The sequence below is a fragment of the Tiliqua scincoides genome, chromosome 8 (assembly GCF_035046505.1).
Source record: "Tiliqua scincoides isolate rTilSci1 chromosome 8, rTilSci1.hap2, whole genome shotgun sequence".
Taxonomy (NCBI): domain Eukaryota; kingdom Metazoa; phylum Chordata; class Lepidosauria; order Squamata; family Scincidae; genus Tiliqua; species Tiliqua scincoides.
Window position 1 is genome coordinate 611,844 of NC_089828.1, and position 20,821 is coordinate 632,664.

At 45.9% G+C, this 20,821-nt stretch overlaps 1 protein-coding gene across 1 annotated transcript in view; it reads right to left on the reverse strand.

Moving 5' to 3' along the window:
- The window catches only part of TICRR (TOPBP1 interacting checkpoint and replication regulator), a 22,013-nt gene extending 1,724 nt beyond the window's left edge, over nucleotides 1-20,289 (reverse strand). The window contains exons 1-20 of the mRNA XM_066635299.1: nucleotides 19,630-20,289; nucleotides 18,392-18,671; nucleotides 17,636-17,877; nucleotides 15,479-15,734; nucleotides 14,656-14,788; nucleotides 13,724-13,863; nucleotides 13,203-13,412; nucleotides 12,432-12,580; nucleotides 11,939-12,039; nucleotides 11,552-11,645; nucleotides 11,302-11,381; nucleotides 9,839-10,078; nucleotides 9,009-9,105; nucleotides 8,646-8,709; nucleotides 7,531-7,677; nucleotides 5,419-5,509; nucleotides 5,235-5,296; nucleotides 4,203-4,349; nucleotides 2,977-3,125; nucleotides 691-2,797 (exon numbers count right to left, since the gene is read on the reverse strand). Of these exons, the coding sequence (XP_066491396.1) occupies nucleotides 691-2,797; nucleotides 2,977-3,125; nucleotides 4,203-4,349; nucleotides 5,235-5,296; nucleotides 5,419-5,509; nucleotides 7,531-7,677; nucleotides 8,646-8,709; nucleotides 9,009-9,105; nucleotides 9,839-10,078; nucleotides 11,302-11,381; nucleotides 11,552-11,645; nucleotides 11,939-12,039; nucleotides 12,432-12,580; nucleotides 13,203-13,412; nucleotides 13,724-13,863; nucleotides 14,656-14,788; nucleotides 15,479-15,734; nucleotides 17,636-17,877; nucleotides 18,392-18,671; nucleotides 19,630-20,289 (5,449 nt within the window). The remainder of the gene's footprint in view (nucleotides 1-690; nucleotides 2,798-2,976; nucleotides 3,126-4,202; nucleotides 4,350-5,234; nucleotides 5,297-5,418; nucleotides 5,510-7,530; nucleotides 7,678-8,645; nucleotides 8,710-9,008; nucleotides 9,106-9,838; nucleotides 10,079-11,301; nucleotides 11,382-11,551; nucleotides 11,646-11,938; nucleotides 12,040-12,431; nucleotides 12,581-13,202; nucleotides 13,413-13,723; nucleotides 13,864-14,655; nucleotides 14,789-15,478; nucleotides 15,735-17,635; nucleotides 17,878-18,391; nucleotides 18,672-19,629) is intronic.
- Nucleotides 20,290-20,821: the final 532 nt, after the last annotated feature.

A 20,821-nucleotide genomic window follows, 5' to 3' on the forward strand; every position in this document is an offset into this window, starting at 1 on the left:
TACAAGACACTGGAGAAATGGGGTAGAGTTTGGATCGATAGGTAGGGGGTGGGCATGAGAAACTTAATCAACTAAGCTTTAGTTGATTAATTGGGGCAGGCAAGTGTTTGTGAGCATGGCATGTAATTAGAGAATGAATAATTCCTTTACAAGCAAATAAGCTTTTTTTAGTTACGTGCCTTAATCAACTACAAATATTTATTCCACTGACAACACTATTAGCTATTGCTCCAGAGTTGCTATGGGGAAAAAATTCATAATAAGTATCCTAGGGATGGGAATCACGTCAGAGCACAAGGCAGGCTGAGCCGAGGAAGCAGGCAGATTTGCTGTAAAAAGACCAGTGCAGGTCCAGAGTCTGGCTTGAGAGGGGGCAGGGAAGGATCTTCCCAAGATCTTGCTAAATTTAAGTTAAACCTCACTGGTTCCTGTAGGTGAGCAAAGCTGCCTCTAGTTTATGGAGCCTAGAGATGGTGTGGACGGCTCTAAGGGCAATAACAGGCAGGAAAAAAACCATCACCTTTCAATCTTTTGCTCTTCTAGCGGCACAATACTGTGCCTGTCTACTCAGAAGTCCTATTGTGTTCAATGGGACTTACTCCAGATAAGTGTGTATAGGACAGTAGTCCTGGATGACATCGTCCTCCCTCCATTCCTCTAAACATGGCTCTGAATTGCACCGCAAAGTACCTGAGATGCTCAGGATATCGCCCTCCTCCAGGCTGGTCCTGCTGGGGGCCACACCTCCCAGCCCTGTGCTCAGCAGTACTGCCACATCTGGCTCCATCTGCTTCAGGCAGGGCCTTTTCACTTCCCGCACTGCTTCCTCCTCTGGCAACAGGTCCTGCTCCAAAGCCCGCTTCCTGGACTTGCAACCGCCATCATCCCCACTGGGTTCAGCATCGCTGCAAGGTGACTGAAGCTTATACACTCCCTCCAGTTCAAACTCCCCCAAGAGCAGGGCTTTGTCCATGCTGAGGAGCTCCGGAGCATCTATGTGCCTCTCATTTCTGTTGCAGCCACCTGTGGCTCTTTTCCTCCGAGGCCAGTCCTTGATGGCCTCCGGGGTAACTTTTCCCTTCTGCTTTGGAGAAGGTGTCCAAAGAACAGCAGCATTGCCATGAGATGGAGAAGTCGCGTTTGAGGGGCAGCGAGTTGGTGTGTACGACTGGCAGATATAGGTCTGCCCCCCTCCCAATTTGCCTGGGGTACTGTGGGCAGAGCGAAAACAGGATGGTGAGATAGAAGCAGGCTCTGATCTGCCTGGGTGCCTACTGCACCAGGTCACAGAAAGATCCCCCGTAGCAGGATCACTTTCTTCTCTTTGTGGTTTTCCATCTTCTACATGAGGGTGCTGTTCGGGAGCTGACCCAGAGGCCACTCTCTTGATACGGAGTTTGGGCAGGCCAGAAGCTTGCATCTCTAGTTCCACTGCGTACGTTGGCGGACTAGTTGCAGAAAGCAAGATATGCGTACTTGGGGGACTGCTAAAAACTGTGGCCTTCTCAGCATTCCCCAGACGCGCCGCAGCCTCCCGCTGCCTTCTGTCTGGAGTGCAGCGCAACACATAGGCACAACAGCTGGACTTAGGGGCTGCAGACGAGGAAGGCAAGTCATGCCTGCGGGGGCTCGGAGAAAGAGGCCCCTGCAAACCAGCTGGCTTTTCTGCCAGCAACACTCTAGCTTGTGAAGTCTCTGGGTTTAGGTTTACCGGAGGACTATCTGCAAGGGGACCGCAGCCTGCAGCACCAGCTACAGAAGACGAATGGAGGCGCTCGCGCACCACAAAAGCACCTGGGATACGTACAGGGTCTTTGACGGAGAGCTCAGAGGACAGATGTCTTTCTAAGCTCCTTTCATTTGGGCTCACAGCTTCAGCTGTCTGTTGGTGCCTCTGCATCGAGGGTATATGCTCAGCGGTCCGAGTTTTGTCTGAGAGTTTGGCTTTAGTTGGAAGACGAGCACCACTATTTGAGTGCTGCTCAGACAGGCAGGAAGGGGACCTGAAGTCTTTTGTTGGGGAGATGCCTGCGATGCTCAGAGGCTTTGAAGGACATTTCTGAGGAGTACGAGACATCCTGCTCAGCTTACGAGTTCTCACAGGGGAGAGAGTGCGTGAAGGAGGGGAGTCAGCAGCAGGCAGTAAAGCAAAATGAACCTGCAGAGGTGAGGAATCCAGAAGCTCAGCACTGTGTGGACTTGATGGCAGCTCTGAAGGTGCACCTCTCGATTTGGCAGGTGTTACTTTGGACAGCACAGAGTCCAGCTCTGTTGATGGATGCAGCTCTGGGTCTGAAAGTCTTTCCTCCTCAAGGGGCCACCTCTGAGCAGCAGCTGGAGAGGCTGCTTTCTCAGCAACTCTCAGAGTCGGGGGCTGCAGCTCCAGGAGTGATTTCTCCCAGGAATTCAACAGCAATGGTGCTGCCATGAATGAGGCAGCTGCTGGACTGGGGTTGCTTGGAGGAGACACAAACACGTCGTCAGGTGCCTCACCCCCTGCCTGCTTCCCTGGAGTTTGCAGCTGCGTTGTCTTGGAAGGGGAAGAAAACCTGTCCCTGGCTGGAGTGGTCGGTACCAACTGCTCCCCTCCTTTCCCCCTCGATTCAGGTAAGGACTTGCTCTTCTGCCTGCAAGGGGAGAAAAGCTTTCCCAAATTCTTTGCTGCAGTCTGCTTTGGGACTGGGGTTTTCTGAGGGATTTGCTGTAGCTTCTCCCGCAGCCGCGGAGATCTTCTTAGTGTATTGTTGGACGGGCTCAGGAGCCTTGGGGAACAACGGAGGGGGGTTTTTCTTGGTGTCTGCGGAAGAAAAGCAAGAACTGCTTTGGAACAGAAACAGCAATTCCCCATACTCAAGCTTAATGCCCATAAAGTAATGAAATCACTAACTGTACTTAGCCAAAGGCACTGCAGCTACACACTAGACACAGCAGCTTAACAATGGCATACAGGCCAGAACCCCAAGGTGGCAGCTTTACCTGATAAACAGGTGGCTCATCTGATGCCAAGGATTTCCTTCTTGTCCTGGGAGAATGCAATCCTTCCGAAGTCGACACCTCAAGAACTGCCCCAAAGAGAAGACTCTTTGGAGACTGTACGGCTCTCTTTACATTAGGCAAGGCTGAACCTATAAAACATAAAGGTAACTCTTTGAGGATCTGGCACTGATACTGTCACTGCCAGTCCAAACTCTGAGCACCGTGTTTGTTCATTGCCCAAGTTTTCTATCCCAAAGTGGATATGAAGAAGGATTTGGTAACCCAATAACTCAAGTCAGAATCTTCTGTTTGCCTAAGATAATTTTTTTTAATGGAAAAATACCTTTCCGTTCTATGCTATTAACCCATTTCTGCCCAGCCCACAGGTGGACCCATTTGATCCCTTAAAAGGAGTATCTGTGAGCATTTAGAAAATAAAGGGGTGACTTCAAGGAGCAAGAATGGGTTTGTCAAGAACAAGTCATGCCAGACAAATCTCATCTCCTCCTTTGATAGAGTGAATAGTCTGGTAGGCCGTGGGAGTGCGATGGACATCGTGTTCCTGGATTTTAGTAAAGCATTTGGCAACATCAGGCCAGATGGTACTTCTGTGCATTCAAAGCTGGCTGAACAACTGTTCCCAGCAAGTGCTATTAAATGGCTCTAAGCCTGCAGGGAGGCATTGAATGCTACAGGGCTCTGTTTCCATCCCTGTGGTCTTTGACATTGATACAAATTGTCTGGAAGATGGAACTGAGGGGGATGCTCATCAAGTCTGCAAATGACACAAAGCTGGAAGGGGGGGTAGCTAACAGCCTTGAATTAGGATTCAAAATAATCCACACAACATGACCAAGTTCGGCAGAGACAAACTGTTCCAGTGCTCCTGCCAAGGAGCATTTCCCCCATCCTGTACTTTTGCCTCTGATTTTTTGTTCTGCACGCAGGACTTCACAGTCTACCTTGTGCAGTTGAGGGCTCTCTCTCTCAATGGAGGCTTTCAAGCAGAGGTTGCATAGTTGGGTGCTGTAGTTGCCCATACTGAGCATCAGGTTGGACTAGATGACTTCTCAAATCCTGTCCAACTCTAGTGTTCTATAAAAGCCTCACTGTGGGCTTGAGCTGCGGTATGTGGGGGTTAACACCTGATTTCCTCCAAGACACGTTCATTAGTTGTTACACAATTATCTGTTCAGACAGAGGCAACTACCTCCTCACTTCCATACCTATAGAATCTCCTGCAGCACCTGGTCTTTCTCGCCGTGGAGAGCTCGTCTGCATATTCTTCAGATTAAGTTGGGAGGGCTGGAAGGAACCAGACAGTGTTCTGTCCAGGGACAGGTGCTTAATCCGTGGACTTCTTCTTAAACCACCTTTAATGGGGGGGAAAAATCAAGTTTCTCTTACACCTACAACCTTCCTAACATCAGGCTGTGTCATTAATAAAAGATCAAATTGACATATAGGAAAACTAGTGTAAACATAATGAAGACTTCTGACATTCACAATAAGATGTCTGAAGTTAGCATGTCATAAAAACAAGTCAATATCACCACATCTTGACTTTCACTGTGACCATTCTTTTCCCCTAGCCACTTGTAACCTCTGTAGGTGTGGGAGACGGGTCATGTCATAAGCATCCCTCCCTCCCAGGGACGAGAAACACACATGATTCTTCAGGGAAGGGATCTTTTAATTGGTGTAAAGCAGAAGTTCCCACGCCCTCTGTGGTGGGTCACAATGCTCCTAGTGGTGCTGGAAACGTCTCCCAGCCCAGCAACCCACCCTACAGGCCTCAGAATGGCCCTAAGAAGCCTCCATAAGCCACTTCTGGTTTGTGGAAGCAAATCAGGCTTACGGAAGCTGCTGAGGGCCATTCCGAGTCCCACAGAGTGGGTCACCAGACCAGGAGAAGCTTTTGAAAGCTCTGGAAAGTAATGGGGCTTCTGGAATGGCACCTATCTGGAGTCAAACCAGAACAAAAGCGGGCAGGAGGGCCCAGATCACGATCCACGAGTGGGTTGTGACCCACACTTTGGGAAATACTGGTAAAAAGTGACAAAGAGGTCTGTTCAACCTCCCTTCTTTGCTCTTCAGAGATTTTTCCAGTTTCTCTCTGGTACAAGCACAAATGATCAGAATTCTTCCTTCTGCTCCATAACAAATGACTGTCAGGTACAATCAAGTGACCACATTTTGAAGTCAAGGAGAAACAAGGAGAAGAGAAGAAAAGAGGCTCTCTGGACATCAACACCTACAGGTTACGGCTTTTTCAGGAGATTCCTCAACCAAGCAAACTTCAGAGCCAGGATCTGAACACCTGTGCGAAACCAAAGTTTTAGATTCAGTGAAACATCCGTCTAGCGCAGAAAGCAAAACAATAAACTTCTACTTTCTAGTACCCCACCAGCAAGCAGGCCTCCCAGCAGTGCCTTCGCTCACCGGCCTTTCATCTGCTTGTGCAGCAGCCTCCCAGAGATCTGCTTGTGCAGCGGCGTCTCCGCCACCCTCTTGGTCAGTAGTTTGCGACTGTCTGAAAACAGAGAAAAGAATTAAGTCCTGCAAAGAAGCAAGCTGCTGACCTGCCTTGCTCACCATCAGGTCATTATGCAATGACTCTTCTGAAATTTAGTTTGGGTGGTCCAAAAGCCACTGCAAACTGCTTCTCATTCAAATACGGTGCCCATCCTATCCTCACTACTTTCCCCTTTGCTTCCATGCTGGAGCCACAAAAGAGAAGAAAGAGGATCGGCATATCACTCGCCCATCACCTGGTCTCATAGGGATTGCAGATTCCCCTTCCTGGCTTAGCACATGCTTGCTTGATCTCACTTAGCCACCTCCTCAGCTCTCATACCTTCTCCCCTCTGTCTTTTCCCAACCAATCTGCTTCAGGCCACCAAAGTCTCAAGGAGACTTCCACATCCCTTCTTGAGGTTTACCAATCCAGATATTGCCCAGAAAGTTCTTTCCCTGGATGCGACCTGACAAAAACTTGCAACTAACTACAACATCCCCTGTGCCTTCCTAGAGGCTCATGTCCAACTCTGGCTAATATATCTTGCTCTTTTCTTTCTCAGACCTGTCACCCCTTAACAAAATGCTTATGTCCATTCATTCAACCCTGTAAGGCTTTAGAATTTGATACTTTGGATGACGAGTTTGGAAGAGTCAACTTGGGTTCTTTTCCTACATGTAGAAAACATAGCTGACTAATGCCTTAGAGCAGCCATTTTCAACCACTGTGCCGTGGCACATTGGTGTGTTGCAAGTGGTCCACAGGTGTGCCACAGGAATTTGGGGGCATTTATTAGTAGGGCCAATGGGTTTTTTTTACCCCCCCCCCCCCACTGGCAGCATGGTGTGCTTTGTCAATTGCCAAAAACCTGATGGTGTGCCTTGACAATTTTAGTGCCTTGTCAGTGTGCCAGAAGATGAAAAAGGTTGAAAGTCACTGCCTTAGAGAAAAACATATGTTCTAGAATTATAGAACAAGGGGAAAAAAGTGTCGATTACCAGAGCATGCAATTAATGCAAAAAAATCAAAACTTCACATATAGGCTGAAGGGTTCTAAACTGTCTGTGACAGATCAGGAGAGAGATCTTGGGGTGGTGGTGGACAGCTCGACGAAAGTGTCGACCCAATGTGCAGCGGCAGTGAAGAAGGCCAATTCTATGCTGGGGATCATTAGAAAAGGTATTGAGAACAAAACGGCTAGTATTATAATGCCGTTGTACAAATCGATGGTAAGGCCACACCTGGAGTATTGTGTCCAGTTCTGATCGCCGCATCTCAAAAAAGTCATAGTGGAAACGGAAAAGGTGCAAAAGAGAGCGACTAAGATGATTACTGGGCTGGGGCACCTTCCTTATGAGGAAAGGCTACGGCTTTTGGGCCTCTTCAGCCTAGAAAAGAGACGCCTGAGGGGGGACATGATTGAGACATACAAAATTATGCAGGGGATGGACAGAGTGGATAGGGAGATGCTCTTTACACTCTCACATAACACCAGAACCAGGGGACATCCACTAAAATTGAGTGTTGGGAGGGTTAGGACAGACAAAAGAAAATATTTCTTTACTCAGTGTGTGTTTGGTCTGTGGAAATCCTTGCCACAGGATGTGGTGATGGCGACTGGCCTGGACGCCTTTAAAAGAGGATTGGACAAGTTTCTGGAGGAAAAATCCATTACAGGGTACAAGGCATGATGTGTATGCGCAACCTCCTGATTTTAGAAATGGGTCATGTCAGAAGGCCACATGCAAGGGAGGGCACAGGTCTCTTGTTATCTGGTGTGCTCCCTGGGGCATCTGGTGGGCCGCTGTGAGATACAGGAAGCTGGACTAGATGGGCCTATGGCCTGATCCAGTGGGGCTGTTCTTATGTTCTTAACTACAATTCCCAGGAGGCCTTGCAGGTCTCTTGTTATCTGGTGTGCTCCCTGGGGCATTTGGTGGGCTGCTGTGAGATACAGGAAGCTGGACTAGATGGGCCTATGGCCTGATGCAGCGGGGCTGTTAAGTTTTCCATGCAATCTTTATGGCATCTCTCACCTCTTGCACCATCATGAGAATGGCTGCGTTTGTGTTTCGGACCTTCCAGAACTGAAACCGACCGGCTTCGAGAAATCTTTTTTAGGGAACTGGCACCTGCAGGAAGCATCTCCCCATTGAAGAGGTTCCTTCGCACCTTCGTCACCTCTGAAATAATTAGAAAGGCACCATATTAAGCAACAAGACAGCTCGTTGCTGCTGTTGTTCCCACAAAGGAAGATAAAGATAATAGCCTGGGAGAAATAAGACCTTTCCAAGCAGTTTAAGAACAATCAGGTCTGCTCATGACAGTTCCATAAGCCTGGAATTATTGTATGTTCAACTGTTTAGATTTAACAACAATAGTGTCTTAATTGAAGACACACTGAAACACCGTTTAATGTGCTCGAAAAGCCTCTTACTGCCCTAGGCTGGTCTTCAGAATTTCTCCTGAAGCCCAGGACCACAGCAGTGTTGCTCGATGTTTGTCCTTTGCTGCACCACTTCACATGGTCCGCATATTTGAATTACCACTGGAAGTAACTGGTGATGATGATTTGGGAAGCCAAATTCTATGTTCAAACACCAGGAAGAGGTTCAGGGTGGGCTTTTTCGCATGCAGAAAAGCATGCTTTGGAGCGCTGCCTGCCAAGCCTCCTACTCCTGTTTGTTGTGTTCCTAGTCTCGCTGCCAGATGGCAGGGGTCCCGCAAGTACCACCACACCCCCCTCGGGTACCACTGATGGTACTCGCATCACTGGTTGAAAAATACTGGACTAGAGGAAGAAATGGGAACAAGAACAAGTAGTTTAAGATCCTGACTCTATGGTCAACTCTTGGCTTTCCCCTTCCCCAAATGCCCCAGTGGAATTATTGAGGAACTGGCCTTGTGGCAAGAAGGAGGAGGAGAGAGAATAGCCTACCAAGAAACTGAATTTAAGAGTGCAGCATGAAAAGAGCTGGCTTTTATGGGGGCTCACCTTTGTCATTGTTATCATACAGTTTTTATTAATATTTTATGTCCATCACAATGAGATTTGCCTGAAAAATCCCTTATGAATGTCTATAGTAAACAGATTACAGAAGCCACATAGCTCTCTATTAAAGAAAAAGGTGGCAGAGATGTGCTTTCTTACCTTGCACTGCTACTTTCTGTGCTGTTGGCAGAGGTTTCACATTGAGACAAGCCTTGGTGTTGTCCTGAAAAATAAAAGTCAGAATTGCCATGATTTCAAAACTGCATCTACTTGTAGCCTTAATTTTGAGCACCAATGTTGGAACTGAAATCAACTTCCTTGGAAACCAATTCCCCAGAGAATTAAAGCAATGGAACTTCCTTCTGTTAAATCCATTTAGCGTAACCATCTCCAAAAGACTACTCTGTATGCAGCCAAGAGGAAGGCAGGGTGCTTTTTATAGGGCTATGATATTTCATACATGACTTGACTGTTTCACCTTTTCACAAAGGTCTTGCATCATCCTCCCAGGAAAAACCTTACCTTCTTAGGACGGCACTTGGACCCTTGAGGAATCTCTATCTGTCGTAGGTTCTGCGATGCTTCTGTCACGCTCCGGTGTCTGGCTAATGTATTCTTTCTATAAATGCCAGACAATCAGCAAGTCAGACAGAAGCAATTATATTTCAGTTACAATCTTACAAACATGGCTTTGATGCTGCCAGCTTGGAACAAGGTTCCATACAAAAAAACCAACATGATACACAAATTCAAATGTCCTACAGGAGGCCTGTTAAGGTTGGGATGGTCTCACGCCCATGACTTTTACAGCAGTGAGAAAATCCTGCAACTGCTGAGTCACTATTTGATAAGATAGAATGAGAGGGACCAAAAGGATATCTAATCCAGTGTGGGGTTGACACTACCCAGTTTCACAGAATCGCTGACTGTCTGCCATGGAATCCCAGCTACTGGTGTGCCAGAACATTCCTGAGTCATGTATAAGGATGCAGGGCACTGCCCAAGGATTTGGGGCATCAATGATCCCATATGAACTGAAACATACACCCAAAATTCACACAGAAAGACAGTGGCAGACAAGTTGTCTCCCAGGGAATCCCACCTACCTCTACCGATAATGACAGGAAAACACTCCAGTAAGCTTCCACAGAACCTCAAAACTTGGTGGAACAAAGTTTGAAAAATTTTTCTCTAAACCAACCCACAGAACCATTCATCTTCCCCACACTGATCCACCTTTGGGCTCGCTTTCCAAATTCTTTGAAAAGTCGATGACACTTCATTAAAAATAAATACATACTAGCCTGATCTGAATTCAGCACAACTGTCTCTCTTCCTTGGAACACACTCACCTTTTCTCGGCAGATCTGGTGCGTAGCTCTTCCAGCTGGTCTGCCTCTGTGCTTAAAGATGCTGCTCTGGCAGTGGAAACTGAGGCTATGGAAGGAGGAAGGGATGTAGTTTGGCTCCCTGGATTTATGGAATCATCACTGAAGATATCTGTAGGCAGTAGAGAGGCAAGCTTGGGGGGAATCTGTGTCCCCAGACTGTAGTACAAGTCCCCGAGGATCTTTGGTATAGATTCCATGTACCTAAGAAAACAACATTAACAAGAATGTGTTAGATATGCTGTTAGTAAGGATCCTGACCTCAAACTTGCAGAAATTATGCTACTAAACTGTATCTTGTTTACCCCCATTAGCCTGCAAAGTTGGCCTATCTTTTAAGTGAAGACAAGGCTGGTTATGCCAGTTCTGGCCAAATGCACAAGACTACCATAAAATAAATGGATGCCAAACTACCTTGTAACTCGTCACCTTTGTATAGCACCATTTCAATTACCCAGAAACCTGTAAACCCAGCTAGGCAGTGTCCGCACCATTTGGGGATTTAGCCCAGCTGGAAAGCATTCACACAAGGCCTCTAGTTGGGCAGCTGAAATTCATTCACTTCTCAAGATGGCATGAATCCATGTTTTTAGGTCTGTAAATGTCTTCAGCTCAAGTCTCCTGAAAAGTTATCGCAAATCTTAATCTGAGTGCCAAAAAGGGAAATGCACTTGACACAGTTGTAGTAACTTCAAGTACTGGGGGCTACACCTTACAACTAAAAAATAAGCACACAATAAAACCAAACCTGTTTTCTCCTCCATGAGATACCTGGCAGAATCTTCCCTTGTTCGGCTTAGATAAACAAGCAAAGTGTTGAAACTGATTGCTAACATGATGAAAAAAGTTCAGTGTTGGAGCTCAATGAGCACCATTTTGCCTCGAAATCAGGTAGGACTGTAAGGTCCTTCCCACTGAAGGGGAGCAAGCTCAAAGTATTTGCATGGTGCTACCCCTCTGAAGCAAGCAGGAGTAAATTCACTTTTCAATAGCCTCCTTCACCTAAGAAACAAAATCACTTTGTGACCAGTTGATGAAAGAAACCTAATCAAAGTCTGAAGTATTCAAGTGTCAGCTTTTTAAATAAAAAGTAACGGAAGTTTAAAAAAATATATTGCCTGGTTTTTACATTTTATTGAAGGTTTTTAAAAGCCTGTTTGATCTTCCTTCCCATTTTATTGTGAGTCTCGTTCAGAAAAGCTACAATGAGAGCTACCTTGCAGCAGTAAACATAAAATGCTTTCAAGTCAGATAAGTGGCTCTTAAACTCAGTAACGCTTCACAATGTTCAATTAAATTCTGCATTATCTAAATTAATCATGCTCTGCTCAAGCCCTCTAGATAACAAAGGCTCTGCTGATTTATCCAGGGTGTGATCCTTACTGGTGAAACCCTCTGTTGTTCAGTCAGCACTTGGAGGTGCTTACCTGTCTACCACTTCTTCCAAAAACTTGGTGAGGTACGCTGGGTCTTTGGTCAAGCACAGAATACGCAGCATTTCTGTCAACTGTGTGTGTGACAAAGAGAATTGGGGGGGGGGAGAAAACCAGCTGGAGATCAGCAACACCAGGCTCACGGTTGCCATTTATAAGCAACTGAGATGCAAAAGCAACACTTCATGGATCAGAATTTCTGTTTTCTGCTTCTGGATCACAGAACCCAGGTTTGTTCGCTTACCTCCTCTACAAGCTGTTCCATTTCATCCACACTGTTCTGCAACGAGGGGCACTGCAAGGACATTTCGAGGCGCAAATACACCTGAAGTTGGCATCTGTTAAAAGGAAAAAAGGGGGGAAGAGGAAAACAGATGGGAAGATGAGACATTGTTCGAAGCTGTGGTCCTCGATCTTCGGATATATTTGAATCTTTGTCTCAAAAAGGAACTCGTCCACTTTGATAATGACAAGACTTTGATAATGACACGTTAATAGCAGCTATTTTGTAGGAAAACATGCATTAGTTAATTCCTCCACTATCACATGGAAGAAGTCCTTTGCATGGCAGAAGAGCATTTCATGAGAATCAGAATTAACTAGCTTGGGAACAGAATACTGTGGATCGTACTCTTTGACTTTGGATTCCTTCTCAGGGCTGCCACCAAGTGGCTGACGGAGGATTTTGCTGGTCTTCAGAAGGCAGCTTCGGATTATATCTGCACAGGCCACCTGTGGACATGAAATGGAAAAGGCTGTAAGACAGGAACGTCAGACTTGAAGTAGCCCTCTGAAACTAGGGCTGAGATAAAACAGGGTTGGTGCAATATTTATTTATTTATTTATTCATTCATTCAATTTATTTATTTAAAATATTTCTACCCCGCTTTTCCTCTGCAAAAGCAGGTGCCAAACAGTTTACAATTTGTAGCTAAAAATATACAATATACAATAGAATATAAGTATACAATATAAAAATAAATAAAATCACAAAAAGATAAATTATTTTAAAAATATACACAACCAGTCCTGTTCCACAAACACAGAACACGGGTGTTTAAGAACGTCCTGTATGTTCTTCTTACCCTCTCAGCAGTCAAATTCAACCTATCACGTGAGCCTACCTCTCTCAGTTTGCCGTTGCTTGTTTTTGGAAAGGCACTAACAGCTGTCACAATATCCTGGACACATGCAAACAAGTTGTCTTCATCAGAGACGGCCTTCTGGTACTGTGCAGTCAAATAGGAAAGCAACTCTTCCTCCGTTTTGAAGCCTGTTAGCAAGCAAACCCACTAGTCACTGGCAAAAAGTAAGGATCTGGCATTACCTGGAGAGGAGAGCCCCAGAGAAGACTGCCAGCACAGTGAAGGCTTGTTTTCCAATAGGAACCCCTTGCTTTTTCTTTAAGTGGAAGCAGAAAGGAGACCAGAGAGCATTTCCAACATTTATGGAGTTCACACAGCTGTGGCCACAAGTACAGCTCGGCATACTATTGGCCCAGTGCTCCAGGCCAGTGGCAGCAGCACTGAGGAATCCCTCAAAACGTGACCAAGTGCCACAGGCTGCTGCATTCCACACCATGCCAACACTGCCAATTCTCATTTAGGCCTTGGACGGTCCTAAAACACTTCTCTTCAAACCCATCACTTTTCCTACCGTCTCCCTTCCCCATCCCCTCTTCCTAATTCTGCAGCTGAGCAGAGTCAGAGAGCAGCACTGCAGGAGCCGGTAATACTCCACAAGGCAACCTCCCTATTAAGGCAGTCTCTGCCATCTGTGCACGTATCTGGCACCTGTAACTGGACCTTGTAGGGTTTTTTTGGCCTTTGGTTTTAAGCAGACAAAAAACCCAACAGGGCAATTATGATGGATGAAAACTTTCACCTCACACATACCTATCTTAGTTTTCACTTTTCTTCCTTTTTCCTCCGCTTTCACATCTGATTGTCTTGATAACAGCCTGTGGGGTAACTTCTCGCTGACCGGTGGCTCGCCATCTGGCTGGAACTTCTGAGCTTTGACATTCAGCCTTGCTGCATTCAGCATCTGAAGGGACCGAGGCATGGTCTTCATCTTCTTCCTAACAGGAGTCCGGGGAACTCCATCTGCCCAAATCAAAGGTGCAAGCTTATCTTACTTACTGGGATTAAGTCAGATTTGCAGACAACCAACACCAGCCCTGCAAATGACACAGGACTGAATCTGATCAGGGACAGCAGGGTTGGTTTCTTAAGTAAAACAGATATGAGATAGTTGTCATACAACTGGACCAATTGTATGTTAAAGAAAAGAAGGTTGAAGTAAAAGTGTACACTACTTGACTTTGAATGTTTAAGAAACATGCAATAGATTAAACCAACAAATTATTTCTGATGGGAATACTCCAGGACAAACATAATGGGAGAGGTGCACGTACGCCTTTTTTTATAATCCTGCTGACGAGATGAAGACGACACTTCACAGGCTTTACTCCGGTAAAATTCAGACAGGCACTGAGTCAGCTCCATTTCAGGGTTTGGGGTCTCATCCTCAGTCACAGAAGCTGCCTGCAGCAACCTGTCCCACCAAAGATACCAGTCAAAAGGAAGGGTTATTGGCCAAAGCAAGGAAGGAAGTTGATCTTCCCTTCTACAAGCACATATGAAACTTGTACAGAGGTAGAGCATACAAAATGTATGAAGCTGCCTATTTCAAGGCAGGTCACTGATCCACCCAGTCCAGTATTGTCTATTTTGACAGGTAGTGGCTTTCCAGGGTGTTAGAGGTCCAGACCTGAAGCCCAAGGTCTGAAGGACCAAACATGGTATCATCTGCATACAAAAAATGTGCTCTACCACCAAGCTATGGGGCCTCTTCTTGCTACCACCATGAAAGGGAAGAGTGGAACGTTGCATTTTGCATGAGAATCCTCCTACAGCAGTGCTTGCTTGGAAAAACCCCACCCTTCCACTCACTAGTCAAGGTCCCACCCTGCTAGCCAGGATATAATAAATGGAACCCAAACTGATGGCGGTTTGTTTACTCTGCACTCTTAGTCTATGAAAACTAGGCACCCGTCACAACACAAAAGGATGTGCCATAACAAAATCACTGTCAGAACGGTTTCCTGTATTGTGATAACACTGCCTCAGTAAGAAGTTGCGTGTATCTCTCCGTCAACTGTTGAGATTTTTCTAGCCCCAATTATAAAATCCTAGTTTCGCCTTTCCTGATCTAACCCCAACGTTGTGCATTGAAACCAACTTATAATGTTAATGGGACTGGCTAATTAAGGGAGTATTCTGCATCCTGGATCTGCTCATTTCTCAAGAAAACCTGCCTCTTAAGGACAAGGAAGACCAGAATTACCTGAATGATTCCATCAAATGAGAACTTGCTCCACAGAGGTCCGATAAAAGGTACCAGCCTTCCACTACTGCAGGACTCCAGCGGTGTGTACAGTGCAGCTCCTGCTGTGCCCACTCTGGAGATGGAGTCTTTGCTGAATATTTACCGATCAAATGGAAGCAAGAGGAATACTAAATCATCAACAGTCTTAGACTTCACATAGCTAAAGGTTGCTTCAAATCCCATGTTTACTCAGAAGTAAATCCGACTGAGTCCCTAGTCCCAAATTCCTAAGTACCCACAGGACTGCCCTGCAGACAACGTAGTAGCATCTAGAGCAGGGCTGGCCAAACCCCAGACCGAGGGCCAGATCCAGCATTCGGCCAAACCCTTCCCTCCTGTGACTGGTGCTTCTCATTCTAGAGCGCTGTGTCTCTACCTGTCACCCAATCAGGATGACGCGACACTCCAGCCCGTTGTGTCTTCCCAGAAGTCTGGGTGTAATGACTGCTGGTGCATTGCACCATAGACATAACAGGCTGGAGTGTCACTTTGTCCCAATCAGGACACAGAGAGAGATGTGCCACTCCGGAACTCAAAGTGCCGGTCGCAACGGAGAATGCATTCTGGAGAGTCCAGTGGTCAGCACTTTGAGTACTGCTGATCTAGAGCAAGATGGGAAGCATGAAAAATTCAAACCTGGGTACAATTATCAGATACGTTTTATGTTGCACAGAGATGCTCTTATGAAGACAGATGGGGTCTAGGTTCAGACATAAACACCAAGACATGACTGTTTAGCAGTAGTAGCAAGAGTTTTGGCCTCATGTGCTCAGAGACAAACAAGGAAGCTTACCAGAATTTGCTGAATCATCTTCTTTTGAGTTATCAACATGATTTAACACACTGTTCATAATTTCTGGGAGGCTGAAGTCCTCATCTTTGGAAACTTTCCCTTCCACAGCAGTTTGAAGGAGACATTTGTCAGTTTCAGTAGCTCTCTCATAAGAGAGAAGGGAAAGAACTGCAGCAGTATCAGAGATGGGAGAGAAAATCCCAGTGCAGGGTAAACAGCTTCCAGACAGAGACACTTCAGCAACCTTACCAGTGGGAGAAAGAAAATAGCAGGCAATAATTATATTGGCAGATCCACCATTTTTAGGGGAGGAAAAAAAAACAAGGTACTTAGGGAAACTGGCAAACTCAGAGAGATTAACTGGGAACGGCTGAACTAGATTGCCCTAATGTGGATCCGTGGCTAAAGTCCCAGTTTTTGGTGGGTTGCAAAACTGACAAGGCAGATTAAGCTATGTGCACCATAAGAACATAAGAACATAAGAACAGCCCCACTGGATCAGGCCATAGGCCCATCTAGTCCAGCTTCCTGTATCTCACAGCGGCCCACCAAATGCCCCAGGGAGCACACCAGATAACAAGAGACCTCGTCCTGGTGCTCTCCCCTACATCTGGCATTCTGACTTAACCCATTCCTAAAATCAGGAGGTTGCGCATACACATCATGGCTTGTACCCCATAATGGATTTTTCCTCCAGAAACTCATCCAATCCCCTTTTAAAGGCGTCTAGGCTAGACGCCAGCACCACATCCTGTGGCAAGGAGTTCCACAGACTGACCACGCGCTGAGTAAAGAAATATTTTCTTTTGTCTGTCCTAACCCGCCCAACACTCAATTTTAGTGGATGTCCCCTGGTTCTGGTATTATGTGAGAGTGTAAAGAGCATCTCCCTATCCACTCTGTCCATCCCCTGCATAATTTTGTATGTCTCAATCATGTCCCCCCTCAAGCGTCTCTTTTCTAGGCTGAAGAGGCCCAAACGCCGTAGCCTTTCCTCATAAGGAAGGTGCCCCAGCCCCGTAATCAGCTTAGTCGCTCTCTTTTGCACCTTTTCCATTTCCACTATGTCTTTTTTGAGATGCGGCGACCAGAACTGGACACAATACTCCAGGTGTGGCCTTACCATCGATTTGTACAACGGCATTATAATATTAGCCGTTTTGTTCTCAATACCCTTCCTAATGATCCCAAGCATAGAATTGGCCTTCTTCACTGCCGCCGCACATTGGGTCGACACTTTCATCGACCTGTCCACCACCACCCCAAGATCTCTCTCCTGATCTGTCACAGACAGCTCAGAACCCATCAGCCTATATCTAAAGTTTTGATTTTTTGCCCCAATGTGCATGACTTTACACTTACTGACATTGAAGCGCATCTGCCATTAACCAAGGATTAAACAACCCACTACTTGTGGGGGGAGCACTGTTGCCCAATCACCGCTATAACCACAGAGGCATGAGCAAATGGTAAAACGAAACTTTTTTTTTGAGGTGGGTCCCAATGCTAAAAAGTTTGGGGAACCACTAATCTAGTGCATGTTTACTTATTCCCCATCAGGCATATTTAAGATCGCTGTTTACATATTTCTGAACTACAAAAGACTACTAACATTCAACTGAATTATCCAATCCAGTTTCCGAAGGCACTATCTTTGAGGAGACATTCCCTCATGAGTGGGAGAGGAGGTGGACTGTGTAAGATGTTGCTGCTATCTATTTTTAAGTACTCATGAAAAGTGTAAACACTTAGTAGGTCCCGCTCCACAATTTGAGAAACACTGATCTAGCCAATTTGTTGACTAAACAACATTGCAGCCTTGGTAGAAAAGTGAAGTTGCCCAAAGGATCATTGTGCATTGCCAATGAGTTCAGAGGGCTTTGTTTTCTTAATGTTGTAATGTTCGTACCAGGAGATAAGGGAAACACTGTTGAGAAATGAACAGAAAGTTGAGCAATAGGATGGCCTTAAAGTTCCTGCAGTTGTTTTGCCTAGTGTGAAGAACCCTTAGAAAGGTCACCTACTCCTTGCTGAGCTTCTTACAAGAAGGGAAGGGCAGGGTACAAATGGCAGAAATAGATATTGGACATTTTTTCTTTGTAAACAAATGAAAGTGATTATTTAGAGCAAACAAGAATTATTTACCATATGTAATTCTTTGGCCAGAATGTGCTTTACAAGCTGCCGAAACCAAGACTTCTCTTGGACTGACTGTCCTGCCAGCGAACTCCGCAATACCCATTGCTCTGTGTGGAAGCTCCCAGCATGCACCGCATTCCATCCAGTCATAGTATACTTAAGGGAAATGTTGACAGGGACTTCAAAGTGCCTCTGGCCCACGATTAGGGGCTCCAAGGTGACAGCACAGCTCCGTGGCATTTCTACTTCTGTTCAAGATAAAATACAATTGGGGAGATTTTAAAATAAGCTGAACAAACATGCAATGAAACAGAAAGAACCATGGATTAAGTTAATGGGTAACTCAGCGGCCATAGAAAGATCAAGGACTTTGTTTACTAGGCTTGGAAGCAAAGGGGGGGGGGATAACTGGTACCTATGCGGAGAAGCAGCTTCATGCAAAAATACTCCTGGGACAGATGTTAACTGAACATGGACATCCCCCACAAAGGCAAGGGTCTTTCCTTTTAAAAAGAAACACTGGAATTCCTTTGCTATCTCCTGGCAAAGAGAAAAACCTTCACAATCAATTGCGTTACTTAAATAAGAAATGTACAATTCCACATTTAGGTTAAAGAAAAATCAGTCAGTTTCATTGCTGAGCTTCGCTATCCTGTAAGTACAAGTATCTAACAGAATAAAGTCTCTTTTATAGCATCTGGGCTACCCCCAGAAGGGACAATAATTCATTTCTGGCTATTACTTAGTTATTACTTTAATTACCTTCAGTCTTGAGGATCAGTACTCCTTCCAATTGAGGGAATGACACTTGTAATGCAGAAGGCAAGGAAAAAAGGCAGTTCAAAGTTGAATCACAAGGCAACATCATAGTCCATGATGTGAATGGAAGCTCAGAGAATCTGGATTCCTTGGGAAAGCCTAGGGTGACGCCACTTTGTTGGGAACACTGGATCAAGGTCTTGTAAGGCAAAACAGTGCCCCCCAAGGGACGCAGCAGTTCAACCAACATCCAATACCCAACATAATCTGAAGATTCAAGAACCTGAAACAGGGCAACGAAAAGCCTCAGGTTAGTGATAGTGAAGTGACTAAAGCAAGAGACAATAATAAGATGGTTCAGATGCAACATTAAACCATGGCTTAGTGTAACAATAGTTTCTGATGGTGCTATTTTAATTATATAGCTTTTTACATACAAAAGTAGTGGTTCTTAATATTGAACAGAGAACTGCCAGCGTTACTGTTCTAGATCCTTCAACTATTCCTCCCAGTTTTTCTGCCTACACATTTTTTTCAGCTTCCTTTAACCAATACATAAATAATGGTTTTATAAAAACAAGAAATCATTGGTTTCTTGTTTCTAGAGAGAGAAACTTCAAAAAAGCCCCCCCCCCCCAATTTTGGTCACCTACTTCACATGTATTCCAAATATTTGCATATACAAACATGTCTGCTAATGAATTTTTCACAGACAAAGTTGTACACTTATCCTTAACCCAGATCAGAGATCTGCTGGGGCTACAGGGGGTCAAATATGCAAACTAACTTTCTGCACACGCAGGCTTCTCCCTTTACTTTCACATACAGGACAGTTATACGCATACATCAATCCACGTGGATGCACGCATGCAGAACAACCACTGTTGAAACAAAAAGGATAGTTTGCATGCATTGAAACTCCATGTATGCACAGGGCAAAGAGGATTCTACAAACTGAACATAGATACATGCTAGCAGTTTCAGGAACTGCAAACATCAGCAGGAAGATACCAGATGTAGACCTAAAACATCTGGGTTTAAATTCCTACAACATTCACAGGATTATCATAGAATCATTATCTCTCAATCAAATTTAGAATAAAGCATTATGCCCAACATATGCCATCCTCTGCTTCTTAGAGAAAGAGCAGAGTATAAATGTGATAAACAAGCAGCACTACAGGGCAGTAAATTTATCAGCTGAGATTTAGCATCGGGATCAATTAATTCTCTCATATTACCTTCGACCATTCAGCAGTGTCTACCCAATACAATGTGACTTTCTGGCCAGCCATCATGTCTTGGATTCTTTTGGGTATGAACTTTTCTGTCAGATCATGAGAAGTGGGCAGCTCATCAGACAAATGAATGCAACTTCCAGAAACAAATTGCAGCAGCTCCCTCTGGGAATGGGGGCAGGGAGAGAAAAGAAAAATGGCATTCACGAAACCCTCAGAAGAATTAGAGTTCGCAGAAGCCTTGTCCAAGGGCTGGGTTAACTTGTTCTTCTGGCTCCTCAATACTGGTTTCGCTGGAGAGGCGATTTCAGGCCGGTCCCACTGGTAGTCGAGTAATGTTTCTTTCAGTATGTTCTGAGTCAGAGCAGCTCGAGGCATAGGACCAGGCAAGTGTGAGCTGTGGGCTTGGCTTCCAAACCTGGCCTCCAGCAACTCCTCAAAGTCTTCCCAGCTGCGGGAGCTGAGCTCATGGAAATTGCCCACCTGCGACGTCCTGCCTTGGGCACCCAATGAGTCAAAAAACTTGAAGCCCCACCGCACTTTGGCCAGGCCGAACCTGCAGCCCAGGTAGTTCAGGATCCTCAAGATACCCAGATGAAGAGAAGCCTTTGGCACGGAGCTGGCCATGTCCAGCAGAAAGACCACGTTGTGGGAGCAAGTCATGACGATGATGTGGCAGGCACTTTGTATACCAGCCGCTGCTGCTCTGGACACGTAGAGGAGCAGGCGCAGGAACACCACAAAGGAACCACAGCAGATTGTTCTAGGAGGAACCCTGGAGCCACCTATCTGATGGCTCCTTAGCATCCCAAGACTTCCATCCTAAGTATGAGACATACCTCCCGTTGAGCTCAGGGGGAACTTCCTTCTGGGCAAACACCCTTAGAAGCTAGCAGCAAACTTTCGGGGGGGGGGGGATCGAAGCAGGCAGAAGGAAGGATGCTGCAGCTACAGCCCTTCCTGAGATGCACCTTTCCTCCAAGGGAGGGGATGCACTGTGCGCGCACACACCCAGCGCCAGCAAAGGCCCCCTTACCTCCTCTATTGCAGCTGCCTCTGGGTGGGAGCTCACTCCCTGCTCCAGTTACCCTGGCAACCCCCTGCCCCAGTTTACCCCTGAATAATAAAGGGGGGAGGCTCTTGATAACTGTTGTTCCTTAAGGGGAAGTGTCCCCTGCCCAAGGGAGGGGATGCA